The sequence below is a fragment of the Hydra viridissima genome, unplaced genomic scaffold (genome assembly GCF_058129835.1).
Source record: "Hydra viridissima isolate aposymbiotic clone 2 unplaced genomic scaffold, HvirCarnegie_v1 scaffold_5, whole genome shotgun sequence".
NCBI classification, from domain to species: Eukaryota; Metazoa; Cnidaria; class Hydrozoa; order Anthoathecata; family Hydridae; genus Hydra; species Hydra viridissima.
The window spans coordinates 392,727-413,456 of NW_028324304.1; the positions used below are offsets into that span (position 1 = coordinate 392,727).

General features: G+C 39.0%; 5 protein-coding genes and 3 pseudogenes across 5 annotated transcripts; 5 read left to right on the forward strand and 3 right to left on the reverse strand.

Annotated features, from left to right (window-relative positions):
* Positions 1–2,955: 2,955 nt before the first annotated feature.
* LOC149887529 (histone H2A, orphon) lies at positions 2,956–3,345 on the reverse strand. The gene has a single exon (XM_090087625.1). The coding sequence runs from the start codon at positions 3,343–3,345 to the stop codon at positions 2,956–2,958; it is 390 nt and encodes a 129-aa protein (XP_089943751.1).
* Positions 3,346–3,617: 272 nt separating this feature from the next.
* On the forward strand, positions 3,618–4,044 carry LOC149887530 (late histone H2B.L4 pseudogene; annotated as a pseudogene).
* Positions 4,045–5,628: 1,584 nt separating this feature from the next.
* Positions 5,629–6,039, forward strand: LOC149887531 (histone H3). Its single transcript, XM_090087628.1, has one exon. It carries the CDS (start codon positions 5,629–5,631, stop codon positions 6,037–6,039), a length of 411 nt encoding a protein of 136 aa, XP_089943754.1.
* A 4,850-nt stretch (positions 6,040–10,889) lies between these two features.
* LOC149887532 (histone H2A, orphon) lies at positions 10,890–11,332 on the reverse strand. The gene has a single exon (XM_090087630.1). The coding sequence runs from the start codon at positions 11,277–11,279 to the stop codon at positions 10,890–10,892; it is 390 nt and encodes a 129-aa protein (XP_089943756.1). The 5' UTR covers positions 11,280–11,332.
* Positions 11,333–11,573: 241 nt separating this feature from the next.
* LOC149887533 (late histone H2B.L4 pseudogene) lies at positions 11,574–11,978 on the forward strand (annotated as a pseudogene).
* Positions 11,979–13,562: 1,584 nt separating this feature from the next.
* LOC149887534 (histone H3) lies at positions 13,563–13,973 on the forward strand. Its single transcript, XM_090087633.1, has one exon. The coding sequence runs from the start codon at positions 13,563–13,565 to the stop codon at positions 13,971–13,973; it is 411 nt and encodes a 136-aa protein (XP_089943759.1).
* Positions 13,974–18,077: 4,104 nt separating this feature from the next.
* Positions 18,078–18,520, reverse strand: LOC149887535 (histone H2A, orphon). Its single transcript, XM_090087634.1, has one exon. It carries the CDS (start codon positions 18,465–18,467, stop codon positions 18,078–18,080), a length of 390 nt encoding a protein of 129 aa, XP_089943760.1. The 5' UTR covers positions 18,468–18,520.
* Positions 18,521–18,761: 241 nt separating this feature from the next.
* Positions 18,762–19,166, forward strand: LOC149887536 (late histone H2B.L4 pseudogene; annotated as a pseudogene).
* Positions 19,167–20,730: the final 1,564 nt, after the last annotated feature.

A 20,730-nucleotide genomic window follows, 5' to 3' on the forward strand; every position in this document is an offset into this window, starting at 1 on the left:
TGCGCGCATGGCCAAATAACATCAGCGCTACTTACTCTGGACAAAGCAGCTTAATTTCATCAAGAAACTGAACCATATGGCTTCCCAAAAAAGCTTATGCCAATCTCTTCTAAGCATTTGGTACCATACAAACTCAATAGAGGCGAAGGGCACAAACACGCGCGATTGCTGGAATATTTAATGCGTTAGCAACGCGTACTAACGACGATTTTTAGTTCAGACCAATTCTTTTTCTAAACACAGAGACACAACAAAGAACATTCCATGAAAAAGGAACACTATGTTGTGCTTATTCGTGTTCGTTAACAAAAACGATCGAAGGCTAAAACTGCGATAACGCAGTCAACATATATAAAGTCGCGGACACTAGAAAAAAAGGAAAAACTTAGCAACCTGAAAGTTCTGGACATCGTAAAAAAAAAAAATAAATAAAAAATAAAATTCATTATGGAAGGTAACGGTAAAAAAACGTTTGAGGAGATAAGAGAATGAGTGACGAATGCACAATACGGGGTCCATTCGGTTCTTCGTCTTCATAGTCATCGTTCGAGCGAAGCTTGGTGTTTTCTTTACAATTGTGCAGTCTTGGGAAGGCATGCAACTTTTGTTCAAGTTCATAAAGGCAAAACTGAATTAGAATATGGCGATTTTAAAAGATGCTCTACATTTCCGTTTGCTTTTCAAAGTGCAAATTTCGCTTTTGATTTCATGCGCTCATAACTGGCATTTCAAAAATGACACTTTAACACTCGTGAAAAGTGAATTTGGCGGCTTTTGCATGATGCAAAGTTATTAAAATCGCGCGAGGCATCAGTTATAAGGTGTTCACAACCGAAGTTATTGCAGATCAATTCCATCTCTCGTTTTTTCATTTTCAGAAAAGTTCATTTTTCTCCGCTTTATAACATCATAACCATTAGGCTTAGCTGCTTTAGCCTTAGCGAGGTCCTTGACATTAGAAAAGCACCAGTTGGAATTTTATTTTTGCTAAAAATAAAGGCTAACAAATGCAACAGAAATATCTATCTTGCAAGGAACTCGTTCATAATTGAAAAACAAATACAAAGTAAGCTACTTAGTTAGTTAGTTAGTTAGTTAGTTAGTTAGTTAGTTAGTTAGTTAGTTAGTTAGTTAGTTAGTTAGTTAGTTAGTTAGTTAGTTAGTTAGTTAGTTAGTTAGTTAGTTAGTTAGTTAGTTAGTCAGTTAGTTAGTTAGTCAGTTAGTTAGTTAGTTAGTTAGTTAGTCTCTCAGTGAGTTAGTTGGTTAGTTAGTTAGTTAGTTAGTTATTTAGTTAGTTAGTTAGTTAGTTAGTTAGTTAGTTAGTTAGTTAGTTAGTTAGTTAGTTAGTTAGTTAGTTAGTTAGTTAGTTAGTTAGTTAGTTAGTTAGTTAGTTAGTTAGTTGGTTAGTTAGTTAGTTAGTTAGTCAATCAGTTAGTTAGTTAGTTAGTTAGTCAGTCAGTTAGTTAGTTAGTCAGTCAGTCAGTTAGTTGGTTAGTCAGTCAGTTAGTTAGTCATTCAGTTAGTTAGTTTGTATCTTAGTTAGTTTGTTAGGTACTAAGTTAGGCAGATACGTGAAAAATGACGATAGATGACGATAAATGAGGACAATAATTAAAATGTAGCTACTTTGTAAAATCTTATTACTTTAACTAAAGTTTTAGTACTTTGTTAAAATAGCATGAGAACTAACGCTACCCCACAAGCTTTTTAAAGTTCTTTTTTAAGGTTTCAGCAACCCATCCGACGTTGCGAGAAACACCTGATAGTTACTGTGAAAAAAGGTATTGGCCAACTTCTCGACTGTCGCGTTTTATTCTTTCCGGGGTTTTAGGGACGGGTCATTTAGAAAACAAAATGTAAAAGAACTAGAGCGTCGTAACTTTGTTATATGTTGAGTTTTGTGCCCGTCGCAAGTTTGACGTGTTTTAATTGAAGGAATGTTTAGTTCTAGCTTTACGTTTTTTTCCTTTAATGTAAAATAAAGGGTTGTCTGCGCATGCTGTGATTTTTGTTTCGACTTTGTCAAGTGTTATGACTTTGATCATTTGCTTTATTTCGAAGTGTCTCAAGAGTGTGTCAGCTTGGAGTATGTATGAGTTTTCGACAGCGGACGTCTTTGTCTTTACCCCTCTTGTTTGTTAGACATGACGTGCAATGACCCGTTCACTTCTTTTCGTTGACGTTTTTTTTCGCATTTCAAAAAACTACTGACCAAGAGAACGTGCGCAGAAGAAAAATGACAAGGTAAAACCAACAACAAAAAACCATGCAATTAAGGATTACACACAGACAAACACGCAAGTGTAAAAAACGGAAATTTTTTTTTTTTTTTTTTTTTTTCGTGCTGCCGCTTTTTTGTTTGTTTTTTTTTGTTTTGTTTTGTTTTTGTTGCTGCTGCTGATGCTAATGCCGTCACTGCTGCTTAACCTCGCTCTTTGTTTTTTTCTCCGCTAAATATACTTTTTTGCTGAAATCCTAAGGGAGCTAAATTCTTACGGAGGCGCTTAAATCTTCTTTGTTATTTTCCTACAGCCTATAGATGGTCGCCAATCTGGGCACGTGCGTGTTCACTTTTTATTCAAGTTACGTTGGATCCTTTCAAAACTTGGAATCTTGAACATGCACGTGACCTGTGAGGTAACCGAACTGTTTTTTCTCCCTCAGGTTATAACTTAAAACGTTTCAAAGATGGCGTGTAAACCCCACCATGTATTTTTTTGTAACGGGATGCGTGTGCTCTTTTTATCCCCTAACAGCTTTAAAAAGAGATTTTGAACCCCCCTCCCCTCCCTTCCTTACACACACACACACACACACACACACACACACACACACACACACACACACACTTCTTTATATTCTCCTTAGTGTGTTTAAGCTCATGCCGTCATGTTTTTAACAGATGTGTGGCTATGAAAATAGCCTTTATTTTTTATCTTGTGTTCAGAGTACCGTTTATTTGGCTGCTGGTTTTGGAACCTTTTCGTTCTTCTTGGGAAGCAAAACGGCTTGTATGTTTGGCAGCACACCGCCACTGGCTATAGTAACACCTGACAACAACTTGTTCAACTCTTCGTCATTGCGAACAGCTAACTGTAAGTGTCGAGGAATGATTCTAGCTTTCTTATTGTCACGAGCAGCGTTACCGGCCAACTCCAAAATTTCGGCGGAGAGATACTCCAAAACAGCAGCTAAATAGACAGGTGCGCCTGAACCGATGCGATTGGCGTAGTGTCCTTTGCGCAAAAATCGGTGAACACGACCGACTGGAAACTGAAGTCCGGCTCTGAACGATCGAGTCTTTGCCTTGGCTTTAGCTTTTCCTCCTTTTCCACGTCCTGACATTTTAATTTCTTACACTGAGAAACAACGAGAGACAACCTAGAGATATTTGTGCGCGCTTTGAAATCAACTTACAAAATTCCTTTTTCTTATCAAAAACATTTGGTCTCGAACTGCACTTTTTTTAACGAATAGAAAAACTCCGTCAAACAATGCGCAAATTAGTTAATCTTTGAAGAACCAATGAGCTTGCGAGAAACAGAAATGTTCTCGAATTGGAGACCACAACTGCGCTTTATATAGGAAGTGATTCGGTTGCTTGTAATTTCAAATTTCAATTCTCTAAAACTCGTCGACATGTCTGACGCTCCAAAGGCCGGAGGAAAACAAGCGCCCAAGGTGGCCAAAAAGGGGGAAAAACGCGCTGGTAAGAAAGGCGGCAAGATCGCTGGTACTGGAGACAAAAAGCGCAAGAGAAAGAGGCGAGAATCCTACGCCATTTACATTTACAACGTCTTGAAGCAAGTTCACCCTGATGTTGGTGTTTCTTCCAAAGCGATGAGCATCATGAATTCTTTCGTCAACGACATTTTTGAAAGAATCGCTTCAGAAGCTTCACGACTAGCCCTCCAAAACAAGAAATCAACCATCTCTTCGCGTGAAATTCAAACAGCTGTGCGCCTCTTACTTCCCGGTGAGTTGGCCAAACACGCAGTGAGCGAAGGCACCAAGGCTGTTACTAAGTACACCAGCAGTAAATAGATGGAGCGCTATCTAAACGGCTATTTTCATAGCCACACATCTTGTAAAAGCATTGTACGCATTAGAACGCCTTAAATTGTAGTAGAGAGAAAGTACTTAAAATGCAATAGCTAGGCAGCCATTGTTTGCTCGTTTTAAATTGCGACACCGCGTCTAAAGAGCGAGCGCTTTTCTAGACTTGCTTTTTTTGATGTTTAAACGTATAGCTTTTGCATCCACTTTGGATACAAAAAGTTATTACAGTAGGTAAACGCGTGAGAAAATCTTTCAACAACTACTTGAGCGCCACCTTTTTGCTTTTGATCAAAACCTTAGCCCTTATGACCCACCCATCGTTATTATTTGCTGCTACTACCACACTTTTGCTCCTTTTTTCTTTTTTCTTTTTTTTTTCAAATGTATTGCGCGCATCTTTAGGAAATCAGACTTAAAGCAGCGCTTTAGATAAAAATCACCTTTCTAGCCCGATGATGGTGAGCAAAACACTTTATGTGTCAAGCGTCTACTCTAAACACTCAGTTAAACTATGCCTCGCTAAAAAACATTACTTAGAAATCAATTCAATTGCTTTTCATTTCGATTGAAACAAACTGAAACTGGTAAACTAAACCGTTTTTACACACCCCCTCTGCTTATCGCGGTGCAGCGTTCAAGTTCTAGATTGCCTATTAACGTTTAAAACAGATGTGTGGCTATAAAAATAGCCGTTTTTGATTGCTGAGGTGTTCCCCTTTTAACCACCAAAGCCGTACAATGTGCGACCTTGTCTTTTTAATGCGTAGACAACGTCCATAGCGGTGACTGTCTTTCTCTTGGCATGCTCTGTGTATGTTACAGCGTCGCGAATAACGTTTTCCAAAAAGACTTTTAGAACGCCTCGAGTCTCCTCGTAGATAAGTCCAGAGATACGCTTAACACCACCGCGACGAGCTAGACGACGTATGGCGGGCTTTGTGATTCCTTGGATGTTATCACGTAAAATCTTGCGATGACGCTTTGCGCCTCCTTTTCCAAGTCCTTTTCCTCCTTTACCGCGACCAGACATGATTAAAATTGTTTGAAGTTCAATTACTGTCTTTTTGCGTTTCTTTTTGTTTTTATTATGCGCTGGAAGCGCGACTTTTACCCTACATAGATGGAAACATCTTCGTCAAACAACCAATCGCAACGGTCCTTCGTCAAAAAGCCATCTGAACCAAAAAAACAAAAAAAAAAAAAACCAAAACAAACTGCCTTGTTTTTAACGCGCGTTTTCGCATTTAACGCTTTTATCCGTTCGCAAACAGAGCAGAAAAGTTTCTTTTCGGAATTCCACTACGTCGACCTGTCTTTGAAGTGTTTAAAAAAGCAGAAATTGTAGAGGCGAGACAAACGCGCTCTCTTTTCCCGTAGCCAAAAAACACGCCTACGTGGCCTTAATGCCTTATTTTGCATTTGTACTTGAACCAATCAAAGAGCACTTTCTTAGCACCAATCAGAATGCAGCTTTAAGTCGCGGCAAAGTCTAAAAATGTCAACAAAACGCGTTAAATTGAAAAACTTCAAAAGTTCAACTTAAACTGATAAGTGTAAGCGTAACTTACAATGGCCCGCACAAAACAAACAGCTAGAAAATCTACCGGCGGTAAAGCACCGAGAAAGCAGCTGGCAACAAAAGCAGCAAGAAAGAGTGCCCCGGCTACCGGCGGAGTAAAGAAACCCCACAGATACCGACCCGGTACCGTAGCTTTGAGAGAGATCCGAAGATACCAAAAATCGACAGAGCTCCTAATCAGAAAACTACCCTTCCAGCGATTGGTTCGCGAAATAGCTCAAGATTTCAAGACTGACTTGCGTTTCCAAAGCACCGCCGTCATGGCCTTACAAGAAGCTTCAGAAGCCTACTTAGTGGGTCTCTTCGAAGATACCAACTTGTGCGCCATCCATGCAAAGCGTGTCACTATTATGCCAAAAGACATTCAGTTGGCGAGAAGAATCAGAGGAGAGCGAGCTTAAAAAATGGTGCTTCTAAACAAAACGGCTATTTTCATAGCCACAAATCTGTTAAAAACGTTGTCGGCTTAGTGCCTTAAAACAAAACAAAACAAAAAAAAAAAACAACAAACAAACAAACACAAAGTAAACAAGTTCTACGCCTGGAACTTTGTTTTTAGAAAGATGTGTGGCTATGAAAATAGCCGTTTGACAAAAAGCGGGGTAGGTTAGGTTATTTCTTTTCCACTTTTGCGATGGTTTTCTTGGCTGCAGCTTTCTTCTTAGGTGTCGCTTTCACTTTCTTTACTGCGGGCTTTTTAGCAACCGGTTTCTGGGCGCTCTTTTTTGCGGGAGTCACTTTTTTCTTAGGAGTAGCTTTTTTCACTTTCTCTTTTTGTGCGACTTTTTTCACTGACGCAGCTTTCTTTTTTGGCGTGCTCTTCTTTTCAGCAGGCTTCTTTACTTCTTTGGCTTCTTTTTTGTGCTTCTTGGCGACTGCAGCAGGCTTCTTTAACGGTTTGGGCTTAGCTGCAATTCTAAAAGAACCCGACGCGCCAGTTCCTTTCACTTGTACGAGCTCGCCAGCAACCACCATGCGCTTTAAATTAATCTTGACTTGCGAATCGACGTTTTCACCCACCTTGTTGTTGGCCTTGACGTGCTTGGCGATAGCTTGTCTTGACGACCCTTTGCGTTCTTTAAGCGAATTAATAGCATCGACAATCATCGCCTTGTAGGGAGCATGATCAGCAGGCTTTTTAGGCGCAGACTTCTTTGTGGCCTTTTTCGGAGATGCAGCTTCAGTCATTTTTTTTTTGTCGTGTTTCAGAGAAACGTTGCGTTCGTTTTTATAAAACTTCTAGATGTTTAGATGTTTTTATTTTTCAAGCGGAGTTTTATGCGGACTGTCGAGGAGACTTTTTTTTTTTTTTTTTTGCTCCACCGTCAGACTGCAAAGTGTGTTTTCGTGTTGACAGGCAAACCTCCACAGCTCGCGTCTCTCGCTCTCTTAAAGCTTCATTAGTTTTGAAATCTTCTAAAGAATAGTGACGCTTTGTAAATTGCGGCGTTTCGGTGCCACAGCATGTTAGAAGCGAAAGGTATCGCATCAAAACATCGAAAAAATAGTCTTTAAAAGCAATCGAGTGCGCGCATGGCCAAATAACATCAGCGCTACTTACTCTGGACAAAGCAGCTTAATTTCATCAAGAAACTGAACCATATGGCTTCCCAAAAAAGCTTATGCCAATCTCTTCTAAGCATTTGGTACCATACAAACTCAATAGAGGCGAAGGGCACAAACACGCGCGATTGCTGGAATATTTAATGCGTTAGCAACGCGTACTAACGACGATTTTTAGTTCAGACCAATTCTTTTTCTAAACACAGAGACACAACAAAGAACATTCCATGAAAAAGGAACACTATGTTGTGCTTATTCGTGTTCGTTAACAAAAACGATCGAAGGCTAAAACTGCGATAACGCAGTCAACATATATAAAGTCGCGGACACTAGAAAAAAAGGAAAAACTTAGCAACCTGAAAGTTCTGGACATCGTAAAAAAAAAAAATAAATAAAAAATAAAATTCATTATGGAAGGTAACGGTAAAAAAACGTTTGAGGAGATAAGAGAATGAGTGACGAATGCACAATACGGGGTCCATTCGGTTCTTCGTCTTCATAGTCATCGTTCGAGCGAAGCTTGGTGTTTTCTTTACAATTGTGCAGTCTTGGGAAGGCATGCAACTTTTGTTCAAGTTCATAAAGGCAAAACTGAATTAGAATATGGCGATTTTAAAAGATGCTCTACATTTCCGTTTGCTTTTCAAAGTGCAAATTTCGCTTTTGATTTCATGCGCTCATAACTGGCATTTCAAAAATGACACTTTAACACTCGTGAAAAGTGAATTTGGCGGCTTTTGCATGATGCAAAGTTATTAAAATCGCGCGAGGCATCAGTTATAAGGTGTTCACAACCGAAGTTATTGCAGATCAATTCCATCTCTCGTTTTTTCATTTTCAGAAAAGTTCATTTTTCTCCGCTTTATAACATCATAACCATTAGGCTTAGCTGCTTTAGCCTTAGCGAGGTCCTTGACATTAGAAAAGCACCAGTTGGAATTTTATTTTTGCTAAAAATAAAGGCTAACAAATGCAACAGAAATATCTATCTTGCAAGGAACTCGTTCATAATTGAAAAACAAATACAAAGTAAGCTACTTAGTTAGTTAGTTAGTTAGTTAGTTAGTTAGTTAGTTAGTTAGTTAGTTAGTTAGTTAGTTAGTTAGTTAGTTAGTTAGTTAGTTAGTTAGTTAGTTAGTTAGTTAGTTAGTTAGTTAGTTAGTTAGTTAGTTAGTCAGTTAGTTAGTTAGTCAGTTAGTTAGTTAGTTAGTTAGTCAATCAGTTAGTTAGTTAGTTAGTTAGTCAGTCAGTTAGTTAGTTAGTCAGTCAGTCAGTTAGTTGGTTAGTCAGTCAGTTAGTTAGTTAGTCAGTTAGTTAGTTAGTTAGTTAGTTAGTCTCTCAGTGAGTTAGTTGGTTAGTTAGTTAGTTAGTTAGTTATTTAGTTAGTTAGTTAGTTAGTTAGTTAGTTAGTTAGTTAGTTAGTTAGTTAGTTAGTTAGTTAGTTAGTTAGTTAGTTAGTTAGTTAGTTAGTTAGTTAGTTAGTTAGTTAGTTAGTTAGTTAGTTAGTTAGTTAGTTAGTTAGTCAGTTAGTTAGTTAGTCAGTTAGTTAGTTAGTTAGTTAGTCAATCAGTTAGTTAGTTAGTTAGTTAGTTAGTTAGTTAGTTAGTTAGTTAGTTAGTTAGTTAGTTAGTTAGTCAGTTAGTTAGTTAGTCAGTTAGTTAGTTAGTTAGTTAGTCAATCAGTTAGTTAGTTAGTTAGTTAGTCAGTCAGTTAGTTAGTTAGTCAGTCAGTCAGTTAGTTGGTTAGTCAGTCAGTTAGTTAGTTAGTCAGTTAGTTAGTTAGTTAGTTAGTTAGTCTCTCAGTGAGTTAGTTGGTTAGTTAGTTAGTTAGTTAGTTATTTAGTTAGTTAGTTAGTTAGTTAGTTAGTTAGTTAGTTAGTTAGTTAGTTAGTTAGTTAGTTAGTTAGTTAGTTAGTTAGTTAGTTAGTCAGTTAGTTAGTTAGTCAGTTAGTTAGTTAGTTAGTTAGTTAGTCTCTCAGTGAGTTAGTTGGTTAGTTAGTTAGTTAGTTAGTTATTTAGTTAGTTAGTTAGTTAGTTAGTTAGTTAGTTAGTTAGTTAGTTAGTTAGTTAGTTAGTTAGTTAGTTAGTTAGTTAGTTAGTTAGTTAGTTAGTTAGTTAGTTAGTTGGTTAGTTAGTTAGTTAGTTAGTCAATCAGTTAGTTAGTTAGTTAGTTAGTCAGTCAGTTAGTTAGTTAGTCAGTCAGTCAGTTAGTTGGTTAGTCAGTCAGTTAGTTAGTCATTCAGTTAGTTAGTTTGTATCTTAGTTAGTTTGTTAGGTACTAAGTTAGGCAGATACGTGAAAAATGACGATAGATGACGATAAATGAGGACAATAATTAAAATGTAGCTACTTTGTAAAATCTTATTACTTTAACTAAAGTTTTAGTACTTTGTTAAAATAGCATGAGAACTAACGCTACCCCACAAGCTTTTTAAAGTTCTTTTTTAAGGTTTCAGCAACCCATCCGACGTTGCGAGAAACACCTGATAGTTACTGTGAAAAAAGGTATTGGCCAACTTCTCGACTGTCGCGTTTTATTCTTTCCGGGGTTTTAGGGACGGGTCATTTAGAAAACAAAATGTAAAAGAACTAGAGCGTCGTAACTTTGTTATATGTTGAGTTTTGTGCCCGTCGCAAGTTTGACGTGTTTTAATTGAAGGAATGTTTAGTTCTAGCTTTACGTTTTTTTCCTTTAATGTAAAATAAAGGGTTGTCTGCGCATGCTGTGATTTTTGTTTCGACTTTGTCAAGTGTTATGACTTTGATCATTTGCTTTATTTCGAAGTGTCTCAAGAGTGTGTCAGCTTGGAGTATGTATGAGTTTTCGACAGCGGACGTCTTTGTCTTTACCCCTCTTGTTTGTTAGACATGACGTGCAATGACCCGTTCACTTCTTTTCGTTGACGTTTTTTTTCGCATTTCAAAAAACTACTGACCAAGAGAACGTGCGCAGAAGAAAAATGACAAGGTAAAACCAACAACAAAAAACCATGCAATTAAGGATTACACACAGACAAACACGCAAGTGTAAAAAACGGAAATTTTTTTTTTTTTTTTTTTTTTTCGTGCTGCCGCTTTTTTGTTTGTTTTTTTTTGTTTTGTTTTGTTTTTGTTGCTGCTGCTGATGCTAATGCCGTCACTGCTGCTTAACCTCGCTCTTTGTTTTTTTCTCCGCTAAATATACTTTTTTGCTGAAATCCTAAGGGAGCTAAATTCTTACGGAGGCGCTTAAATCTTCTTTGTTATTTTCCTACAGCCTATAGATGGTCGCCAATCTGGGCACGTGCGTGTTCACTTTTTATTCAAGTTACGTTGGATCCTTTCAAAACTTGGAATCTTGAACATGCACGTGACCTGTGAGGTAACCGAACTGTTTTTTCTCCCTCAGGTTATAACTTAAAACGTTTCAAAGATGGCGTGTAAACCCCACCATGTATTTTTTTGTAACGGGATGCGTGTGCTCTTTTTATCCCCTAACAGCTTTAAAAAGAGATTTTGAACCCCCCTCCCCTCCCTTCCTTACACACACACACACACACACACACACACACACACACACACACACACACACACACACACACACTTCTTTATATTCTCCTTAGTGTGTTTAAGCTCATGCCGTCATGTTTTTAACAGATGTGTGGCTATGAAAATAGCCTTTATTTTTTATCTTGTGTTCAGAGTACCGTTTATTTGGCTGCTGGTTTTGGAACCTTTTCGTTCTTCTTGGGAAGCAAAACGGCTTGTATGTTTGGCAGCACACCGCCACTGGCTATAGTAACACCTGACAACAACTTGTTCAACTCTTCGTCATTGCGAACAGCTAACTGTAAGTGTCGAGGAATGATTCTAGCTTTCTTATTGTCACGAGCAGCGTTACCGGCCAACTCCAAAATTTCGGCGGAGAGATACTCCAAAACAGCAGCTAAATAGACAGGTGCGCCTGAACCGATGCGATTGGCGTAGTGTCCTTTGCGCAAAAATCGGTGAACACGACCGACTGGAAACTGAAGTCCGGCTCTGAACGATCGAGTCTTTGCCTTGGCTTTAGCTTTTCCTCCTTTTCCACGTCCTGACATTTTAATTTCTTACACTGAGAAACAACGAGAGACAACCTAGAGATATTTGTGCGCGCTTTGAAATCAACTTACAAAATTCCTTTTTCTTATCAAAAACATTTGGTCTCGAACTGCACTTTTTTTAACGAATAGAAAAACTCCGTCAAACAATGCGCAAATTAGTTAATCTTTGAAGAACCAATGAGCTTGCGAGAAACAGAAATGTTCTCGAATTGGAGACCACAACTGCGCTTTATATAGGAAGTGATTCGGTTGCTTGTAATTTCAAATTTCAATTCTCTAAAACTCGTCGACATGTCTGACGCTCCAAAGGCCGGAGGAAAACAAGCGCCCAAGGTGGCCAAAAAGGGGGAAAAACGCGCTGGTAAGAAAGGCGGCAAGATCGCTGGTACTGGAGACAAAAAGCGCAAGAGAAAGAGGCGAGAATCCTACGCCATTTACATTTACAACGTCTTGAAGCAAGTTCACCCTGATGTTGGTGTTTCTTCCAAAGCGATGAGCATCATGAATTCTTTCGTCAACGACATTTTTGAAAGAATCGCTTCAGAAGCTTCACGACTAGCCCTCCAAAACAAGAAATCAACCATCTCTTCGCGTGAAATTCAAACAGCTGTGCGCCTCTTACTTCCCGGTGAGTTGGCCAAACACGCAGTGAGCGAAGGCACCAAGGCTGTTACTAAGTACACCAGCAGTAAATAGATGGAGCGCTATCTAAACGGCTATTTTCATAGCCACACATCTTGTAAAAGCATTGTACGCATTAGAACGCCTTAAATTGTAGTAGAGAGAAAGTACTTAAAATGCAATAGCTAGGCAGCCATTGTTTGCTCGTTTTAAATTGCGACACCGCGTCTAAAGAGCGAGCGCTTTTCTAGACTTGCTTTTTTTGATGTTTAAACGTATAGCTTTTGCATCCACTTTGGATACAAAAAGTTATTACAGTAGGTAAACGCGTGAGAAAATCTTTCAACAACTACTTGAGCGCCACCTTTTTGCTTTTGATCAAAACCTTAGCCCTTATGACCCACCCATCGTTATTATTTGCTGCTACTACCACACTTTTGCTCCTTTTTTCTTTTTTCTTTTTTTTTTCAAATGTATTGCGCGCATCTTTAGGAAATCAGACTTAAAGCAGCGCTTTAGATAAAAATCACCTTTCTAGCCCGATGATGGTGAGCAAAACACTTTATGTGTCAAGCGTCTACTCTAAACACTCAGTTAAACTATGCCTCGCTAAAAAACATTACTTAGAAATCAATTCAATTGCTTTTCATTTCGATTGAAACAAACTGAAACTGGTAAACTAAACCGTTTTTACACACCCCCTCTGCTTATCGCGGTGCAGCGTTCAAGTTCTAGATTGCCTATTAACGTTTAAAACAGATGTGTGGCTATAAAAATAGCCGTTTTTGATTGCTGAGGTGTTCCCCTTTTAACCACCAAAGCCGTACAATGTGCGACCTTGTCTTTTTAATGCGTAGACAACGTCCATAGCGGTGACTGTCTTTCTCTTGGCATGCTCTGTGTATGTTACAGCGTCGCGAATAACGTTTTCCAAAAAGACTTTTAGAACGCCTCGAGTCTCCTCGTAGATAAGTCCAGAGATACGCTTAACACCACCGCGACGAGCTAGACGACGTATGGCGGGCTTTGTGATTCCTTGGATGTTATCACGTAAAATCTTGCGATGACGCTTTGCGCCTCCTTTTCCAAGTCCTTTTCCTCCTTTACCGCGACCAGACATGATTAAAATTGTTTGAAGTTCAATTACTGTCTTTTTGCGTTTCTTTTTGTTTTTATTATGCGCTGGAAGCGCGACTTTTACCCTACATAGATGGAAACATCTTCGTCAAACAACCAATCGCAACGGTCCTTCGTCAAAAAGCCATCTGAACCAAAAAAACAAAAAAAAAAAAAACCAAAACAAACTGCCTTGTTTTTAACGCGCGTTTTCGCATTTAACGCTTTTATCCGTTCGCAAACAGAGCAGAAAAGTTTCTTTTCGGAATTCCACTACGTCGACCTGTCTTTGAAGTGTTTAAAAAAGCAGAAATTGTAGAGGCGAGACAAACGCGCTCTCTTTTCCCGTAGCCAAAAAACACGCCTACGTGGCCTTAATGCCTTATTTTGCATTTGTACTTGAACCAATCATAGAGCACTTTCTTAGCACCAATCAGAATGCAGCTTTAAGTCGCGGCAAAGTCTAAAAATGTCAACAAAACGCGTTAAATTGAAAAACTTCAAAAGTTCAACTTAAACTGATAAGTGTAAGCGTAACTTACAATGGCCCGCACAAAACAAACAGCTAGAAAATCTACCGGCGGTAAAGCACCGAGAAAGCAGCTGGCAACAAAAGCAGCAAGAAAGAGTGCCCCGGCTACCGGCGGAGTAAAGAAACCCCACAGATACCGACCCGGTACCGTAGCTTTGAGAGAGATCCGAAGATACCAAAAATCGACAGAGCTCCTAATCAGAAAACTACCCTTCCAGCGATTGGTTCGCGAAATAGCTCAAGATTTCAAGACTGACTTGCGTTTCCAAAGCACCGCCGTCATGGCCTTACAAGAAGCTTCAGAAGCCTACTTAGTGGGTCTCTTCGAAGATACCAACTTGTGCGCCATCCATGCAAAGCGTGTCACTATTATGCCAAAAGACATTCAGTTGGCGAGAAGAATCAGAGGAGAGCGAGCTTAAAAAATGGTGCTTCTAAACAAAACGGCTATTTTCATAGCCACAAATCTGTTAAAAACGTTGTCGGCTTAGTGCCTTAAAACAAAACAAAACAAAAAAAAAAAACAACAAACAAACAAACACAAAGTAAACAAGTTCTACGCCTGGAACTTTGTTTTTAGAAAGATGTGTGGCTATGAAAATAGCCGTTTGACAAAAAGCGGGGTAGGTTAGGTTATTTCTTTTCCACTTTTGCGATGGTTTTCTTGGCTGCAGCTTTCTTCTTAGGTGTCGCTTTCACTTTCTTTACTGCGGGCTTTTTAGCAACCGGTTTCTGGGCGCTCTTTTTTGCGGGAGTCACTTTTTTCTTAGGAGTAGCTTTTTTCACTTTCTCTTTTTGTGCGACTTTTTTCACTGACGCAGCTTTCTTTTTTGGCGTGCTCTTCTTTTCAGCAGGCTTCTTTACTTCTTTGGCTTCTTTTTTGTGCTTCTTGGCGACTGCAGCAGGCTTCTTTAACGGTTTGGGCTTAGCTGCAATTCTAAAAGAACCCGACGCGCCAGTTCCTTTCACTTGTACGAGCTCGCCAGCAACCACCATGCGCTTTAAATTAATCTTGACTTGCGAATCGACGTTTTCACCCACCTTGTTGTTGGCCTTGACGTGCTTGGCGATAGCTTGTCTTGACGACCCTTTGCGTTCTTTAAGCGAATTAATAGCATCGACAATCATCGCCTTGTAGGGAGCATGATCAGCAGGCTTTTTAGGCGCAGACTTCTTTGTGGCCTTTTTCGGAGATGCAGCTTCAGTCATTTTTTTTTTGTCGTGTTTCAGAGAAACGTTGCGTTCGTTTTTATAAAACTTCTAGATGTTTAGATGTTTTTATTTTTCAAGCGGAGTTTTATGCGGACTGTCGAGGAGACTTTTTTTTTTTTTTTTTTGCTCCACCGTCAGACTGCAAAGTGTGTTTTCGTGTTGACAGGCAAACCTCCACAGCTCGCGTCTCTCGCTCTCTTAAAGCTTCATTAGTTTTGAAATCTTCTAAAGAATAGTGACGCTTTGTAAATTGCGGCGTTTCGGTGCCACAGCATGTTAGAAGCGAAAGGTATCGCATCAAAACATCGAAAAAATAGTCTTTAAAAGCAATCGAGTGCGCGCATGGCCAAATAACATCAGCGCTACTTACTCTGGACAAAGCAGCTTAATTTCATCAAGAAACTGAACCATATGGCTTCCCAAAAAAGCTTATGCCAATCTCTTCTAAGCATTTGGTACCATACAAACTCAATAGAGGCGAAGGGCACAAACACGCGCGATTGCTGGAATATTTAATGCGTTAGCAACGCGTACTAACGACGATTTTTAGTTCAGACCAATTCTTTTTCTAAACACAGAGACACAACAAAGAACATTCCATGAAAAAGGAACACTATGTTGTGCTTATTCGTGTTCGTTAACAAAAACGATCGAAGGCTAAAACTGCGATAACGCAGTCAACATATATAAAGTCGCGGACACTAGAAAAAAAGGAAAAACTTAGCAACCTGAAAGTTCTGGACATCGTAAAAAAAAAAAATAAATAAAAAATAAAATTCATTATGGAAGGTAACGGTAAAAAAACGTTTGAGGAGATAAGAGAATGAGTGACGAATGCACAATACGGGGTCCATTCGGTTCTTCGTCTTCATAGTCATCGTTCGAGCGAAGCTTGGTGTTTTCTTTACAATTGTGCAGTCTTGGGAAGGCATGCAACTTTTGTTCAAGTTCATAAAGGCAAAACTGAATTAGAATATGGCGATTTTAAAAGATGCTCTACATTTCCGTTTGCTTTTCAAAGTGCAAATTTCGCTTTTGATTTCATGCGCTCATAACTGGCATTTCAAAAATGACACTTTAACACTCGTGAAAAGTGAATTTGGCGGCTTTTGCATGATGCAAAGTTATTAAAATCGCGCGAGGCATCAGTTATAAGGTGTTCACAACCGAAGTTATTGCAGATCAATTCCATCTCTCGTTTTTTCATTTTCAGAAAAGTTCATTTTTCTCCGCTTTATAACATCATAACCATTAGGCTTAGCTGCTTTAGCCTTAGCGAGGTCCTTGACATTAGAAAAGCACCAGTTGGAATTTTATTTTTGCTAAAAATAAAGGCTAACAAATGCAACAGAAATATCTATCTTGCAAGGAACTCGTTCATAATTGAAAAACAAATACAAAGTAAGCTACTTAGTTAGTTAGTTAGTTAGTTAGTTAGTTAGTTAGTTAGTCAGTTAGTTAGTTAGTCAGTTAGTTAGTTAGTTAGTTAGTCAATCAGTTAGTTAGTTAGTTAGTTAGTTAGTTAGTTAGTTAGTTAGTTAGTTAGTTAGTTAGTTAGTTAGTTAGTCAGTTAGTTAGTTAGTCAGTTAGTTAGTTAGTTAGTTAGTTAGTCTCTCAGTGAGTTAGTTGGTTAGTTAGTTAGTTAGTTAGTTATTTAGTTAGTTAGTTAGTTAGTTAGTTAGTTAGTTAGTTAGTTAGTTAGTTAGTTAGTTAGTTAGTTAGTTAGTTAGTTAGTTAGTTAGTTAGTTAGTTAGTTGGTTAGTTAGTTAGTTAGTTAGTCAATCAGTTAGTTAGTTAGTTAGTTAGTCAGTCAGTTAGTTAGTTAGTCAGTCAGTCAGTTAGTTGGTTAGTCAGTCAGTTAGTTAGTCATTCAGTTAGTTAGTTTGTATCTTAGTTAGTTTGTTAGGTACTAAGTTAGGCAGATACGTGAAAAATGACGATAGATGACGATAAATGAGGACAATAATTAAAATGTAGCTACTTTGTAAAATCTTATTACTTTAACTAAAGTTTTAGTACTTTGTTAAAATAGCATGAGAACTAACGCTACCCCACAAGCTTTTTAAAGTTCTTTTTTAAGGTTTCAGCAACCCATCCGACGTTGCGAGAAACACCTGATAGTTACTGTGAAAAAAGGTATTGGCCAACTTCTCGACTGTCGCGTTTTATTCTTTCCGGGGTTTTAGGGACGGGTCATTTAGAAAACAAAATGTAAAAGAACTAGAGCGTCGTAACTTTGTTATATGTTGAGTTTTGTGCCCGTCGCAAGTTTGACGTGTTTTAATTGAAGGAATGTTTAGTTCTAGCTTTACGTTTTTTTCCTTTAATGTAAAATAAAGGGTTGTCTGCGCATGCTGTGATTTTTGTTTCGACTTTGTCAAGTGTTATGACTTTGATCATTTGCTTTATTTCGAAGTGTCTCAAGAGTGTGTCAGCTTGGAGTATGTATGAGTTTTCGACAGCGGACGTCTTTGTCTTTACCCCTCTTGTTTGTTAGACATGACGTGCAATGACCCGTTCACTTCTTTTCGTTGACGTTTTTTTTCGCATTTCAAAAAACTACTGACCAAGAGAACGTGCGCAGAAGAAAAATGACAAGGTAAAACCAACAACAAAAAACCATGCAATTAAGGATTACACACAGACAAACACGCAAGTGTAAAAAACGGAAATTTTTTTTTTTTTTTTTTTTTTTCGTGCTGCCGCTTTTTTGTTTGTTTTTTTTTGTTTTGTTTTGTTTTTGTTGCTGCTGCTGATGCTAATGCCGTCACTGCTGCTTAACCTCGCTCTTTGTTTTTTTCTCCGCTAAATATACTTTTTTGCTGAAATCCTAAGGGAGCTAAATTCTTACGGAGGCGCTTAAATCTTCTTTGTTATTTTCCTACAGCCTATAGATGGTCGCCAATCTGGGCACGTGCGTGTTCACTTTTTATTCAAGTTACGTTGGATCCTTTCAAAACTTGGAATCTTGAACATGCACGTGACCTGTGAGGTAACCGAACTGTTTTTTCTCCCTCAGGTTATAACTTAAAACGTTTCAAAGATGGCGTGTAAACCCCACCATGTATTTTTTTGTAACGGGATGCGTGTGCTCTTTTTATCCCCTAACAGCTTTAAAAAGAGATTTTGAACCCCCCTCCCCTCCCTTCCTTACACACACACACACACACACACACACACACACACACACACACACACACACACACACTTCTTTATATTCTCCTTAGTGTGTTTAAGCTCATGCCGTCATGTTTTTAACAGATGTGTGGCTATGAAAATAGCCTTTATTTTTTATCTTGTGTTCAGAGTACCGTTTATTTGGCTGCTGGTTTTGGAACCTTTTCGTTCTTCTTGGGAAGCAAAACGGCTTGTATGTTTGGCAGCACACCGCCACTGGCTATAGTAACACCTGACAACAACTTGTTCAACTCTTCGTCATTGCGAACAGCTAACTGTAAGTGTCGAGGAATGATTCTAGCTTTCTTATTGTCACGAGCAGCGTTACCGGCCAACTCCAAAATTTCGGCGGAGAGATACTCCAAAACAGCAGCTAAATAGACAGGTGCGCCTGAACCGATGCGATTGGCGTAGTGTCCTTTGCGCAAAAATCGGTGAACACGACCGACTGGAAACTGAAGTCCGGCTCTGAACGATCGAGTCTTTGCCTTGGCTTTAGCTTTTCCTCCTTTTCCACGTCCTGACATTTTAATTTCTTACACTGAGAAACAACGAGAGACAACCTAGAGATATTTGTGCGCGCTTTGAAATCAACTTACAAAATTCCTTTTTCTTATCAAAAACATTTGGTCTCGAACTGCACTTTTTTTAACGAATAGAAAAACTCCGTCAAACAATGCGCAAATTAGTTAATCTTTGAAGAACCAATGAGCTTGCGAGAAACAGAAATGTTCTCGAATTGGAGACCACAACTGCGCTTTATATAGGAAGTGATTCGGTTGCTTGTAATTTCAAATTTCAATTCTCTAAAACTCGTCGACATGTCTGACGCTCCAAAGGCCGGAGGAAAACAAGCGCCCAAGGTGGCCAAAAAGGGGGAAAAACGCGCTGGTAAGAAAGGCGGCAAGATCGCTGGTACTGGAGACAAAAAGCGCAAGAGAAAGAGGCGAGAATCCTACGCCATTTACATTTACAACGTCTTGAAGCAAGTTCACCCTGATGTTGGTGTTTCTTCCAAAGCGATGAGCATCATGAATTCTTTCGTCAACGACATTTTTGAAAGAATCGCTTCAGAAGCTTCACGACTAGCCCTCCAAAACAAGAAATCAACCATCTCTTCGCGTGAAATTCAAACAGCTGTGCGCCTCTTACTTCCCGGTGAGTTGGCCAAACACGCAGTGAGCGAAGGCACCAAGGCTGTTACTAAGTACACCAGCAGTAAATAGATGGAGCGCTATCTAAACGGCTATTTTCATAGCCACACATCTTGTAAAAGCATTGTACGCATTAGAACGCCTTAAATTGTAGTAGAGAGAAAGTACTTAAAATGCAATAGCTAGGCAGCCATTGTTTGCTCGTTTTAAATTGCGACACCGCGTCTAAAGAGCGAGCGCTTTTCTAGACTTGCTTTTTTTGATGTTTAAACGTATAGCTTTTGCATCCACTTTGGATACAAAAAGTTATTACAGTAGGTAAACGCGTGAGAAAATCTTTCAACAACTACTTGAGCGCCACCTTTTTGCTTTTGATCAAAACCTTAGCCCTTATGACCCACCCATCGTTATTATTTGCTGCTACTACCACACTTTTGCTCCTTTTTTCTTTTTTCTTTTTTTTTTCAAATGTATTGCGCGCATCTTTAGGAAATCAGACTTAAAGCAGCGCTTTAGATAAAAATCACCTTTCTAGCCCGATGATGGTGAGCAAAACACTTTATGTGTCAAGCGTCTACTCTAAACACTCAGTTAAACTATGCCTCGCTAAAAAACATTACTTAGAAATCAATTCAATTGCTTTTCATTTCGATTGAAACAAACTGAAACTGGTAAACTAAACCGTTTTTACACACCCCCTCTGCTTATCGCGGTGCAGCGTTCAAGTTCTAGATTGCCTATTAACGTTTAAAACAGATGTGTGGCTATAAAAATAGCCGTTTTTGATTGCTGAGGTGTTCCCCTTTTAACCACCAAAGCCGTACAATGTGCGACCTTGTCTTTTTAATGCGTAGACAACGTCCATAGCGGTGACTGTCTTTCTCTTGGCATGCTCTGTGTATGTTACAGCGTCGCGAATAACGTTTTCCAAAAAGACTTTTAGAACGCCTCGAGTCTCCTCGTAGATAAGTCCAGAGATACGCTTAACACCACCGCGACGAGCTAGACGACGTATGGCGGGCTTTGTGATTCCTTGGATGTTATCACGTAAAATCTTGCGATGACGCTTTGCGCCTCCTTTTCCAAGTCCTTTTCCTCCTTTACCGCGACCAGACATGATTAAAATTGTTTGAAGTTCAATTACTGTCTTTTTGCGTTTCTTTTTGTTTTTATTATGCGCTGGAAGCGCGACTTTTACCCTACATAGATGGAAACATCTTCGTCAAACAACCAATCGCAACGGTCCTTCGTCAAAAAGCCATCTGAACCAAAAAAACAAAAAAAAAAAAAACCAAAACAAACTGCCTTGTTTTTAACGCGCGTTTTCGCATTTAACGCTTTTATCCGTTCGCAAACAGAGCAGAAAAGTTTCTTTTCGGAATTCCACTACGTCGACCTGTCTTTGAAGTGTTTAAAAAAGCAGAAATTGTAGAGGCGAGACAAACGCGCTCTCTTTTCCCGTAGCCAAAAAACACGCCTACGTGGCCTTAATGCCTTATTTTGCATTTGTACTTGAACCAATCAAAGAGCACTTTCTTAGCACCAATCAGAATGCAGCTTTAAGTCGCGGCAAAGTCTAAAAATGTCAACAAAACGCGTTAAATTGAAAAACTTCAAAAGTTCAACTTAAACTGAT

What these genes read in the sequence shown, in the direction of transcription:
- LOC149887529 (XM_090087625.1), bottom strand. Translation starts at nt 3,345, where the DNA reads ATGTCAGGACGTGGAAAAGGAGGAAAAGCTAAAGCCAAGGCAAAGACT.
- LOC149887531 (XM_090087628.1), top strand. Translation starts at nt 5,629, where the DNA reads ATGGCCCGCACAAAACAAACAGCTAGAAAATCTACCGGCGGTAAAGCA.
- LOC149887532 (XM_090087630.1), bottom strand. Translation starts at nt 11,279, where the DNA reads ATGTCAGGACGTGGAAAAGGAGGAAAAGCTAAAGCCAAGGCAAAGACT.
- LOC149887534 (XM_090087633.1), top strand. Translation starts at nt 13,563, where the DNA reads ATGGCCCGCACAAAACAAACAGCTAGAAAATCTACCGGCGGTAAAGCA.
- LOC149887535 (XM_090087634.1), bottom strand. Translation starts at nt 18,467, where the DNA reads ATGTCAGGACGTGGAAAAGGAGGAAAAGCTAAAGCCAAGGCAAAGACT.